General features: G+C 37.1%; 2 protein-coding genes across 2 annotated transcripts; both read right to left on the reverse strand.

The window, feature by feature from the left end:
- Positions 1–514: 514 nt before the first annotated feature.
- On the reverse strand, positions 515–3,846 carry LOC141913973 (receptor-type tyrosine-protein phosphatase kappa-like). The gene is made up of 11 exons (XM_074805203.1): positions 3,611–3,846; positions 3,399–3,533; positions 2,973–3,130; positions 2,758–2,893; positions 2,516–2,671; positions 2,190–2,348; positions 1,916–2,050; positions 1,685–1,810; positions 1,400–1,536; positions 1,191–1,326; positions 515–1,113 (listed from the first exon to the last, which is right to left on the reverse strand). Exons 1-11 carry the CDS (start codon positions 3,683–3,685, stop codon positions 1,039–1,041), a joined length of 1,428 nt encoding a protein of 475 aa, XP_074661304.1. The 5' UTR covers positions 3,686–3,846; the 3' UTR covers positions 515–1,038.
- A 2,743-nt stretch (positions 3,847–6,589) lies between these two features.
- Positions 6,590–9,763, reverse strand: LOC141914165 (receptor-type tyrosine-protein phosphatase kappa-like). Its single transcript, XM_074805432.1, has 8 exons — positions 9,754–9,763; positions 8,265–8,361; positions 7,931–8,192; positions 7,595–7,740; positions 7,306–7,463; positions 7,054–7,229; positions 6,829–6,920; positions 6,590–6,655 (listed from the first exon to the last, which is right to left on the reverse strand). Exons 1-8 carry the CDS (start codon positions 9,761–9,763, stop codon positions 6,652–6,654), a joined length of 945 nt encoding a protein of 314 aa, XP_074661533.1. The 3' UTR covers positions 6,590–6,651.
- Between the last annotated feature and the right edge of the window lie 3,141 nt (positions 9,764–12,904).

The following is a 12,904-nucleotide window of genomic DNA, read 5'->3' on the forward strand; positions in this document are numbered from 1 at the left end:
GTCTTACAACCGAGAAAACAAATCTTTGAAAAGTAAAACAGAAATTGTATCATCAAAAGAAAACTACACAGTTTAATTGATGGTGTTCTCAGTGAACACGATAGACTGGGCCCCCTTTCATGTAAAATGAGACAAACTATAGGTTTTTCCCCCATATCAAACAAAATGATTATAAATATAGAAATATAGTCTTGGATAAGTAGATACTACAAAAGAAGTGTAAATAAAAAACTATAGATTATTTCTAAACATGATATTGTGTGATCATTTAAAATCATGAATCATTACTTCCTAAATAACCCAGGACCCCACCTCTACATACTCTCCGCAAATAATATTTTCAGAAATAACTGAACAAATTGATGCATAATATTTAGAGATAAACCGATTATTCGCACGGAGAGCAGGTGTGACAGACAGTTGTGTATATAGTAGTAACTTCATCAATAAACAGTGACCAACAGTGAAATGATATTGATAACAAAGAACAAGAAAATAACGAATAAAACCAGGATATTTTATAGAATATCATGTATTGCTTATTTACATTATAATTGATACGATGAAAATAAAATTCATTCATTTATTAAAATTTATATCGAGGAGATAAATCAGAATTACTATAATACAAGTCTTCTTTATATTGAAAGTTCTTTACATATCATAAGCTGTCAATCATTCAATCATTATAAGCTGTCTCTATTTTATAAGCTGTCTCTTTTTTTAAGCTGCCTCTATTGTATAAGCTGTCTGTGCGCCTGTTTTAAAGTATCTCGTATCTTAAAACATATACACACGATGAAACCGCAGTAATCGTGGAATAGGGCTATAGGTCTATATACGAGAGCTACGTTAATCTTTAGGTACAAGAAATACGTGTATATTTTATATAAAGCAAAATAATGGCGAATTAGTTGCAAACAGAACCAAGTTAGTTTACACTTTTACTCCTTCAGTTCCAAAACTCAAGTCTTATTTAGTTGTTGTTTTTAGATCTATCAAAATGATTTCTTCATTTCTTCTCTTCAAGTAGTAATTCTAATTGAGGGTCATATAAGTGTCGAATCCGTGGAAGTTGAATATCACAAGGTCATGCAGCAACTTGTATTGTTCCTAAAAATGAAAAAAAGTAATATCAATAACTGACACTATCAATTCTTTCTTAGAATATTTAGAATTTAATTTCGTACCAAATTTGGAATGAATTGAGGGCGTGTCATTCGTAGTTTTTGTATACACTGGTAGATATCGATTTGCTCGCTAGATGGCACCTTGGTAATCAGTTCAAACGCCGCACAAAATAGCCCCGTTCTCGTTGTGCTGTTCCTGTAAAATTTGCATAATCGATAAATATGTGATGGTGTTTTGAATAATTGACTGACGTTGCTAAAATACGAACATGCAATGTACAACAATAGGACTGGTGACGTGTTCTCTTGTAACTAGATTCACAAACTCGAATAGATATTGTAAATCAGGAACCGACTCATCCTCAGGCCATCCTAAAAACTGGATCTGACGAATACGACGCGATTCCTGTGAAATCAAAGAAATAAAATTAATCTGGCCAGGCAATGTTAAATAATGTTAATGGTAATGTTAAATAGCAATGTCAAAGAAGGGTAATTCCGTAAAATGCGGCCATATTTCTCTGAACTTGGCTACCGAAAATAAATCAACATACATTCTGTTTTTGGAGGATCAAATCCCGACGAACGATGGTCTTACAGGGCAATGAAACTTCCTCCACAGTGATCGTAAAAGGACCGAATTTAATACTTCCAGCTCCAGGCCAATAGCTTGCATATGTCTGAAATCAGAAGATGTATTCTAGCAAAGGATCCCCGACCAAACTTTCATACTTTTAGGAGATATATTATAGATAAGGCAATGGTAGAATAGGAGTAAGCCTTACCGGATCTTGTGGATATTCTTGATGCATCATTACGATAAGTTCACAGTTATAGTCAAAGATCATTTGCCAGAAGTCAGTAATTGTCTTTTGTAGAGGACTTTGTGTAGCTATAAACACGTTTTCATTTGTGATCGTCTGTAAAAAGGAAAGTAATTTCAATCAATCAGATTCTTACAACTCATGGATATCTCAACTGAAGAATTTCTAGGCCTAATGCCCCCTTTTCTCAGCCCAGATATTCCATGGATGGCTATGAAATCATAATCAAACTCACGTGCACAAAAGAGGCATTAATGAACCCTTTATGTGAGAGTTGCGGTTGATACTGTGCCTCGGGAAGGATGTCTTTGTATCGAGACTTGTAAACATTGTTGAGTAGTTTGGCCACTGCTAGTGATTCCTCGTCTTGAATCGGAGTCGATGCCTTCAACACCTGCATTAGAAAACAACTCATCGAGAAAATGTTTTCCTTAAAAAAAAACTAAGGAAGAACGATTTGGTCTCTAGTTTAATAAGGTCAGTGGATTCATTGCTGCCATCTTAATGTATGTTCTCAGGCTTCGGGCCCTTCATCTCATTTTGGCCGATCTTAATACGTACAAGAAATTGTTCCTCTATTTTATCAGACACGTTTTTAGATACAGGACGCGTTGCCTTTCTTTCCTCGTATGATTCTCTGAAACTCGTGGTCGGGTATGCCACCGGTCCCAGTATCAGTTCCTCCAGTAGAATCTGGTGCACGAGAATGTACTGTTTCTGTGGTAAATGGTAATAAAACATATTGAAGAAGTTCTGGATCTTGAAAACGTGAAATGAGAGGCAGTAACTTTATTAAGATTTACCATGTTTTGGATCATTTCTGGTCTTTGTTGACGGAGTTTCCTAAACATGTCGAATACGTTAACGAGTCCATCTTTCTTAGCTTTTTCAAGAAGCTGCTCCGTTGCGATATAACAACCTGTCCTTCCAGCACCAGCACTGAGAACACAACACAAGCCGTAACATTCCTTAACGTCCCCTTAACGGTAAAGGACTGGAAGATTTCGAATTAATTTACCTGCCATGAATCAGCACAAGTCCCTGATCCGGGTCGGTAAGACGCTGTTTGATGAACTGTTGCATACGAACAACAGATGAAGCCGGGAACGGTACACCATGATCCGGCCATCCTCGATAGTGACAAACTAACAGATTATGTGCTTGTTTGTGGCCACGCTATAAAATAAATGAAACGTTACTCATCGAGAGAGACTGGTTATAGACAATACTGATGTCAAACAATCTAACATCAAAACCCATCAGAACTCATTAACTATGTCGGAATACTGTAGTGAAACAATGTAACAGCGAAACGAAACCTCATCATAAAATGTTGTTATAATTATCATATCGATGTATACACGTATGAAGTCGTTTGAAATTACAGATAACAGCACTTATATAGGTCACTAGATGCCATGGTAAAACAAGAGTATGATCATACCTTTGTAATCGACAGGAAATGAACCACTGCCGGAGGCTCAGTGTGTTTTTCCATTTTCTCTGCAACTGTCACTGTAATATCTCCATATCGACCTTTTGTATTCAGTTTTGTGGGCCAATATCGATGACACTTCACCTGCAATTGGAATATGAAAAGACACATTTTTATGATTCTTCTGTTTCCACAGCACTATTCGAAAGTGTTTTTGCAACCTTCATTTCTTTGCCATGTCCTTCAGTCAGATCGGTGAGTACAATAATAGCCGGACATTTCTCTTGCCAAATCATCCGCCAATGGTCGTTGATCGTACGGTTCCTGAACTTCGCTGAAAAAGCTGAAACACTGAAACGCTGAATCGCTGAAATAAAAACGCTGAAATTTCAGGGAATTTCCGAAAAACGCCGAAATTTCAGGGAATTCCCGAAAAACGCTGAAATCGTGCTAGGTACCGACAATACACGTTTTGAAATAATATCCGGGCCGGTATCCGCTGCCGAGTCCTGAACCGTCTTTTAGTCTCCACCTTCGGTTACAGAGACATGCATGGGCAGTATGTGTGGAGTATACTTCTAGAGGGCCACTTGTTGAACAAATTAATTCGCTTGAAATCCGGATTTTTAATGCATACAGGCAGCATGATGAGGAAAACCCTTTCACAAACCGTGCAAGCCAACTTAAACACTATGCTCAATATTCCAAGAATATGGTTTACTTCTATCGTTCATGTATAAAACAGGATTATAAGCAACTTTTCTTTTGTCAACACGTTGATGGGCGACGGACTATGGTATTCTCTGAAGGAGGTAAATTAAATTTGACAGCTAGTTATATAAATGATGCAGCTTTTGGACAAAAGGGATCTAACTAAATGTCTTTTTAATTCACCGTGGAATGGAATGGATTGACGCCAATGACATGCAGTAGGCCCCTACTTATAGGTCATACTAATTAGCGTCAACCAATTAATCTAAATCGGGCAAACCATTCAACAACTGTAATTTATTTGCTGTGTTGTGATAATAATAGGTTTTTTTTTTTTTAATGACATACCAACTGTTAGAAAAATGTACCGATTCTTATTTTTAGACTACTACGGTATCTATAAAAGGAGGAGTCATAGATAAAGTTGATTTGCTCAGCTGGACACACTTCTTGTCAAGTACATCATCTCAAGTATTGGGTGTTTTGTAAGTTTGATTTCAGTATTTATTTACTAAGTGCTGTTCCCTCGGGCCTCAGTGCTTTCAAACTAGGCCCACCCCATAGGCTATATCTCCAGAGTGTGTTAGCCACTATTCTTTTATTTCCTACTTTAAATGCACTTTTTTTCTATTTTTAGACTCGGGCTAAGAATGTGCAAATTTGAGATACTGAGAAATCAGATGGCACTAGTTAACTTGAACTGCGAAATTTGCAGCAGGATAGCTGAACGACACAATTTTTAAAAACAAAATGGCTATTCGAATGCTATTTCAGTGATAACTTGATTCAACCAGAGAGAAATAAGTCAATTGGGGATGTACAGTACACCCACTTTACTTCCCCGTTTTCCTGGTACCAAATATTTTATCTTAAGCTAAGCAATATTCTAAGGTATGCTAGTGAATTTCATTAGAATATAAAGCAATGGAACCAGAATTCAAGCCCGAGTTAAGCGAACTATTGATTCTGATATAATGTAAGAACTGATTTCTTTTGTGTATTCTTATAATGTGTTAAGTATTATTTTAAGCTGTTAAATAATATAATTAGACAAACGTCAAATTATTGGATCTTTCTTGTTGACTCGTTTAATTTTGTGAGTTTAGAGTTCCAGTCAATCCACAATGTGCAGTGCCTAGCCTTCATCTAGTACTAAAGCCAAGCCTGTGTATGGGAAAACGTTGTTCGACTCTCATAAGCCAGACAAATAAAAACTTGCAATACATTGCAGATAGAAGTCTCCAGCAAGTAGACAGAGAAAGTAAACCAGGTTTTACCCCGTACCCTACCCGGCATCTTCACCTGTCAAGGGATTCGAACCCACTACACTAAAGCTGTTCTCCGAACCGCTTGACCTCGAGTCGTTACTAGCCGACCAGAATCAGGTCGGGCCAATCACAGCGCTTGTTACAAACGACATTTGGCATCTATGGAATTTCCCGGTAAATGGACCAATCAGCGAACACGTAGCGAAAACGGAAGTATTGTCGCGTGTTGATATATGACGTCATTCGCAAAAACGCCGGTAATGAAATCGCGCGTCGTGAGGCCAGGGGGCAGGTGGAAGCGAGTTTGGGAGCGATACTGGTCTCCTGGCAAGCGAGGATGCCTACCCGGGAACGAAAGACACTCCAAGACTCCTTCCTTGAAGAGATTGTAGAAATATGGCACCCAATCGTAGTAATGCTAAGTACAGTATACTATGACGGTTGAACCTTTATTCACACCAAAATAGAATCAAAGTAGTCATAAGTTCCATGATAGCACTTAATTTGGGTTATCAGGTTCAGCCTTACTAGCTGTACTTTCATTCAGCTACTACTTTTGTATGAGACTTGGCAATGATAAGTTGGAAGAAATCACCAAATATAAGAAAAAATATTGAGAATTAATATTACTGTAATTAAGAATTTATTCAAATGAAGTGATAATTTCATTGTTAGATCGTACCGGTATATGCGCATAAAACAAAAAACACATCTAACAATCCACGCAATCCGCAATCGATCAAGTCGAACATGACGACGACCTCAAGGCATGTCTCTGTAACCGAAGGTAGAGTCTAAAAGACGGTTCAGGACTCGGCAGCGGACACCGGCCCGGAAAGAATTTCAAAACGTGTATTGTCGGTACCTAGCACGATTTCAGCGTTTTTCGGGAATTCCCTGAAATTTCGGCGTTTTTCGGAAATTCCCTGAAATTTCAGCGTTTTTATTTCAGCGTTTCAGCTTTTCAGTGTTTCAGCTTTTTCAGCGAAGTTCAGGAACCGTTGATCGTAGATGGCAATGGAGCTGAAAGAGCAACCTACATGAGCGTAACATAAAAGAAATCAATTATGAGAAAGGTAACGAGACTTACCCTGGCAAGCAATGCATATCACATGACCAGTTAATCCCTGAAAATGAAATATCCACATCATCTACAACAACATTAAAGCACGTGACAAACTTCTTAAGAACAGAAGGATTGATTTCTTACCCGAATGTAATTGGCATTAATGTAATCTGACGTTGGATCTTCGCCGATTTGTTCCAGAACAACTCTAGTCGAATCATCTAGAAAAACAACACAAAATTATCTCAATAGAATGACATAAACTAATACAATAGAAAATATTAAAAAAGCAAAATCAATGGAAGTCAATAGACCTAATAGAGATGTTGCACTTGTACAAGGCAAGTCTTGTAAATACGACAGAACTTATGTAAACATGATGAACAGGTAATACCTACAGGCCAATATGTTTTGAAACCTGTTTTTCTTAACATTTTCCACTTTCTCAGCGCAGGCGCTCAATCCACGTCTCAACTTGAGAACACTCTACAGACAAAATAGATCCAAAAGATTGACGTACATGCTACCAGCAAGCCCCAAAGTGCCTTAAAACAAAATAGATCCTGAACATAATCACATGTCTTGCCAATGCGCAGTCCCAACTTCCCAGCAATCCTACCTGAAATTCTTCATTCATATTCTTCCACTCATCAGAGGTCTTCATTAAGGTCTCTCCCAACAGGTCACAAATCATAATAGCGCCTTTAGAAGCGATGTCGTAATGATGATCCACGCCATCTTGCTTACCGTGTACTGCTCTCGGATTATCATAGATATTGTAATACGCGGAGCTTTCTATATGGAGAGGAGTCACGAGTCATTATAGTGTTAAAACATTGGGCTCCAAATACAAAAGCTTCATTAGACAAACCTATTGATAATGTAGAATTTACATAAGCAGTATTTCCTTTCCTTAGGACACCTCTCACTTTCAATCTTGCCAAAAATTTACCAATACTTTTATCAGAAATATACTCCATGGATACTTCTGCATTGTTCGATGTTTCTTTAGTTTTGAATCCACCGCGTCTGGAAGATGTGAAATAGTAAAGGCGTCGAAATTGTGGGAACCTGAATGAGGGGGTCTCGGGGAATCGGACGATCGCTGAATGATGAAATATTTGCATTGAATTAAAGAGGTCGCCACTATTCACTCGTACCTCCAAACTATAAATAGAACCACAGACACCAATAACAGTATTAGAACAGCTGCAACAACGCCACCTATTATTCCTGTAATACCCCACGGTGCCTTAACAATGATTCTCTCTTGCTGTTCTATTGGTGGATAATGCCGAAACGTTTCCTGAACAATGAACAAGAAAAGGCTTGAGGCTTTCAAATTGTAAATTACAATGTGTATGAAAGACGCATTTAAACTTTGTTTTTTTTTCGTGGAATTATCGAATCCAGATTCTGTTATTATCATTATTGTTCTTATTATTATTATAATCATTAATCATTATTATCAATTATCAAACACAAGATGAACTCACTCCGTTACAATTCTCAACGACTCCTAAAATAAAACTGTAAGATTTCCCAGTTTCTAGAGGAGCATTGAAGTAACCACTATAGTTTCGTGTATCACCAACTGTAAACTCAGAGGGCACTTCCGGTGGTAGAACTGCAGTAATATAAACTGATAATCCTCGCTGTTTAGCTTCTCCGTACGAGACGTACTGTGATTGGTTGACTGCACGCTTCCGGCGACGGTTGATTAGTCCATCGTGTTTCTTCACGATCACCTCGTAACCGCTGCAATTCACAGAAAATATTTTTCTTTTAAATCACGCGTTATTTGTGGATAAAGGTTTTTAGGACACTTACGTAATGTTACCAGTGTTAACACGTGTTATTCGAAGTGTAACAGTCGTGTTTGTTATCGCTGTCTTCTTGACAACCAGTTGAGGAATTGTAATTTTACCTGAAATATCAGCAATAGAACTACTGTCTGTCACACCTGCTCTTCGTGCGACGTTTTGATCCGTAATTTCGTTAATAATCGGTTGATCTGTAAATATTATGCATCAATATGTTCAGTAGGGAATTTGCATTCAGAAATAAAACATTAACTGGCATAAATTTGTTTGTGTTTTCATCCATCAGCGATAGTTTACCCAGCATACGCTCGCGTAATGCTGAAAAACGGCTTTTATGGCCCGTCACGTGGCGCCACCTACTGTATTTTGATATGCTAATGAGCAGGTGATGACGTCACTGTAACGTTTCCGAGCGTCGAGCGGGTTTTTCAGCATTACGCGAGCGTATGCTGAGTAAACTATCGCTGATAAATGAAAACAAAAACAACTTTAGTGAAAATTGTTGTTTATTTCTGAATGCAAATTCCTCACTGAACGAATTGATGCTTAATAAAGGTAGATAAACCGATTATTAACGAAATTAAGGACCAAAACGTCGCACGGAGAGTAGGTGTGACAGACAGTAGTAACACGTGTCAATACATACTTGAGTTTGCTGTGTTCTGATTTGTTATAACTACGAGCAATTATCTATAACCATTAGATAATTGCTCGTAGGTTAAAACGACTTACCCTTTGTGCAAAAGCTTACACTGTTGGGGCAAAGATTGAACAATTTACTGGTTGTAGGTCAGTTTAATTGATTGTAAGGAAATACTTTTGTTGGAAGCGTCCGAACATAATGGACTGCTCAATTTCTATCGACATAAATTCGGTTTCAAAATTACTGAGCAGCGGACGGATTTGAGCATAGAATTCATTGAGGGTTTACCGACTTAATCTACTGTAGTTTTCTTAATTCAAAGTTTTCGGAGGTTTATTCCGAATTTGTAACACGGAATTAACAGGTTATTCAATTAAAGGTGATTTTGGGAGGTTTATCCTCGAAATTGTCTTCAAATAATAGGTATGTCCCTAGGGCCCTTCCATACATCTTGTGTTTGAATTGATGATTAAGAATTTATTAGCTCGAGGGGTTTTACCTGCACATATAGTTAGTATTGGACTAGTCAGACTCGTAGTTGATATAAGTTGACCGTTCCCTATTTTCTGTAGTCTAACAGCTATCTTATACCCGGTATAAGGAGTTAAACCAGTAATTGTGTGATGTGTAAGGCCTCCTGCAGAGACCTGATTAGTCCAAGTGTTTTCTGATATCTTACGATAAACGACTTGATACTGAAAGCTGACAGTACCACGTCCTGAATCTACCACAGAACCCGAGTAAGCTGTCCAACTGACTCTTACACTGTTATCTGTCAGTGCAGATTTTCGTAATTGAGAAAACAACTTCAATTCTGAAAAAGGAAATTGGTTTGTATTGAAGAATATTTTACTTTCGGTCATTTTCGATTCATATTGGTTACTCTATTTAGGTAGTTGGAGTGAGATTCCTAGGAATCTATGATTCAGTGTAATATACCTGACTCGCACCACTTTCCGATGTAATTCTGTGAACAGCCAGATTCACAGATACCACTCAAATAGTTACACCTTTCATTGTTGTAACATCTACATTCAATCATACATCCAAATGAGTTCGATCCCTTACTGCAACCATCGGGCGCTAAAAAAAAAGAACAAGGAAATCTAAAAGTGATACGGAAAACTATTATTTTCGTGTCCATTTTTCTAATTTTCGATCTTTGGGAGGTTAATTCTTATTAGTCTCTCAATATTTTTGAATCAATCTCTTTATACCGATAACAGAAAAAAGGAAAAGCAGATACGAAAGACTGTTATTTTCATCTCAAAAATGTCAATTTCGTTCAGTAAATTCTTATTACAACTCACTCAATATTTTTGAATCTATATTTTATAAAATCCGTTTAATGTGTATTTTATAATCAATTTCACTCCTTTACAATTTTACAAAGATTTAAAAAACTTACCGATATATTTGAACCCGATAACTTCTATTTCTGCCAGGCCGAGATACTCTGCCTTACCAATGTTCTTGTGTTGAATGGTGACGTATTGTCCAACTATAGGACCCGGACTGCATGCTGATGTGTTATGTTTACCACAGAGAGTGGGGCCCTGGTAAGTACATTTTTGGTTAGATGTAGAAATGCTTGTTTTTTGGCTATATTCATTTCCAACTCGAATCTCCAGGTGGCGTGCGCGTTTTTCTGAGAAAATAAATATGAAGCTTTGAAATATCACAGTTAACTCCGTGAAAAAAAAAAAATTATGCACGAAATCAGGGAAGTTGAAGAGAGGATTTCGTCGATTCATGTTCTATAGAAAAAGGAGTAAGAACCCAGAGTTCGGTAGAGTTCAATTTTTTTCAACTCGACTTATAGTCTTTAGAGTTGAAAGTTAAATTTGACCAAAAATAATCAATGATATTAACAATACTGTGTGTACTCACGCCACTCGGCGGTGCAATTAGTCGCGTCTGTTCTATCCCAAAGTGTAACTTCGCGTACCACGTATTGAGTTCCGAGATCAATTCTAATCCAGGCGTTTTGATCCTCGTCAGTGTGGCATCGATTACCATAAGTTACCGTTTGACCATCTGTACAATTCCTACCGCGATACCTACCGGGTATCCACCTATTGTAAGAGGATGACATTGTAACTGGTTTACCACGAGCCACGTTACCTACAAAACACATTTTGTGTATGATAGATTTCATGATTTTTCACGACATACATTACGCATAATTGATTCAAATACATCGTTACGTTATTTGTAAAACATTTTTCTTACGCGATGAAATAATTAGAGTTTATCTCAGTTTGTTGAGTTTCGGAATGTGTCGATATTTTTACCCATAAGATTTTTGTTTCTGTATAAGGATTAGTGAAATAAATCCGTTAATCTGAGATAAATCCAATGAAATCAACATCATTCATTCCTCTTTCTTTTTAATCTATATTTGTAAAGGCTTCGAGATAAGCCACTTTACATGACGGATTAGTGGAGTTAATCCGTTAATCTGGGATAAATCGGAGGTTCAGTGATATTTGACCTGACCCCGGTTTACTGGCCCAGAAACAGTTGATACAGAAGACATAGCAAATTGTTGTTTTGTCAGTGGTGTTTGTAAAGTAATTAGTCCTCACTATCTTTCTTTATGGCATGTTGTTGCTCAAACTGAGCAGCAATTGTTTCGGTCGTAAGCGTGACAATAAATATAGAGATTTTATCAAAACTGAACGGTTTTTGCTGACAGCCTGGAAAGTTCTAGTTACTATAAAAACTTACCGATTTGACAAGCTGGTCCGGTCCATCCTGGTGGTGTCCAGGGATATGGAGTTTTTATTGAAGACTCACATGCAGTGTTAGGATTTGGACACGCTAAAGCGCCATCTATATTCTGACCCTTTATTGGACATATGTCCACTGCTGTATTACTGCAATGACACTCCCAACCAGAACAACTCTTCCCAAAACATTTTGCTGAAAGAACAAAAAAGAACTAAAAAAGAGCTCTTTCCACCCCCGAAAATTGAAATTTGAATCCTGACAGTGACAGAGTTTCTTTCTGTGGTTCTTCTCTAAACTCTCCACCCCCGACGAATGGCTTGAACCCTGATGGCACCTTTCTAGGCTTTACTTTAGGGTCTGTTATCACAACAGATTAATAATTTCTACGTTTTAACAGCTCTGGAACCAATGAGTATTTATTAACTCACCTGATGTGTTTGTGATGAATAAACATAGAATCAACATCAGCAAAAAACGAACGATGTTTCTTTCACGATACATTTTGTTTTTCTGAATGACGCTATATGTCACTCAATTATTTATATCCATGTGCTTACTTCCTTCGAATTTTTGAAATCATTTTAAGGAAGTTCTCACAACGTTCATAATTGCTAGTTTATTTTGTTCTGAGGGCTGAGGGGGTAGAGGTATAGGGAAGGTGGACGGAACAGGTCATCAAGGGTCATAGTTACCCGGTAGGTGTTTTATAAAAAAAAAAACAAGAAAACAAATCTTTGAAAAGTAAAAAGAAAAATTATCAAAACAAGAAAAATACACAGTTTAATTGATGTTCTTACTAAACACTAGACTGGACGCCCCTTTCATGTAAATGAGACAAACCATTGATTTTTTCCCGTATCACACAAAATAGGAATTAAGATAAACACATAACACATATAAAATACAAAAGACGTGTAAATAATAATCTAATAATCATGTATAGAAATAATCTAGTTTTTCTCATTTTTCATTTATTTGTAAAAGCTATCAAAATGTATATATGCTTAAAGACCCACCCCACGCGTTTAACCTTCATTTACTATGCGCAAATACTTTATTCATTTATTTTAGAAATAAAATGCAACAATGTGACAATCAATACACAATTTTGTAATATATAAATCTGGGGTTTCAGGTAAATTAAACAGTAAATGAATCGAAACCCAAAAAAGGAATTTAAGTTATAAAATGTAGTATTTCTTTTCCAGTTTTGTGAATATCTGAATACAACCCAGTTCTACGTAAATATAAACTGGATCAACAACGGATCG

The sequence above is a fragment of the Tubulanus polymorphus genome, chromosome 12 (assembly GCF_964204645.1).
Source record: "Tubulanus polymorphus chromosome 12, tnTubPoly1.2, whole genome shotgun sequence".
Lineage (NCBI taxonomy): Eukaryota > Metazoa > Nemertea > Palaeonemertea > Tubulaniformes > Tubulanidae > Tubulanus > Tubulanus polymorphus.

Bases quoted from the DNA above. Each gene is read 5' to 3' on its own strand.
- LOC141913973 (XM_074805203.1), bottom strand. From the start codon at position 3,685: ATGATTTGGCAAGAGAAATGTCCGGCTATTATTGTACTCACCGATCTG. The intron at 1,811-1,915 runs GTAAGGCTTACT...TTCTGATTTCAG, and splicing joins AAGAATATCCACAAGATCCG to ACATATGCAAGCTATTGGCC. The intron at 1,537-1,684 runs GTATGTTGATTT...TTGATTTCACAG, and splicing joins TGATCCTCCAAAAACAGAAT to GAATCGCGTCGTATTCGTCA.
- LOC141914165 (XM_074805432.1), bottom strand. The intron at 8,193-8,264 runs GTAAGTGTCCTA...TGTGAATTGCAG, and splicing joins GTTAACACTGGTAACATTAC to CGGTTACGAGGTGATCGTGA. The intron at 7,741-7,930 runs GTGAGTTCATCT...TTCATTGTTCAG, and splicing joins TCGTTGAGAATTGTAACGGA to GAAACGTTTCGGCATTATCC.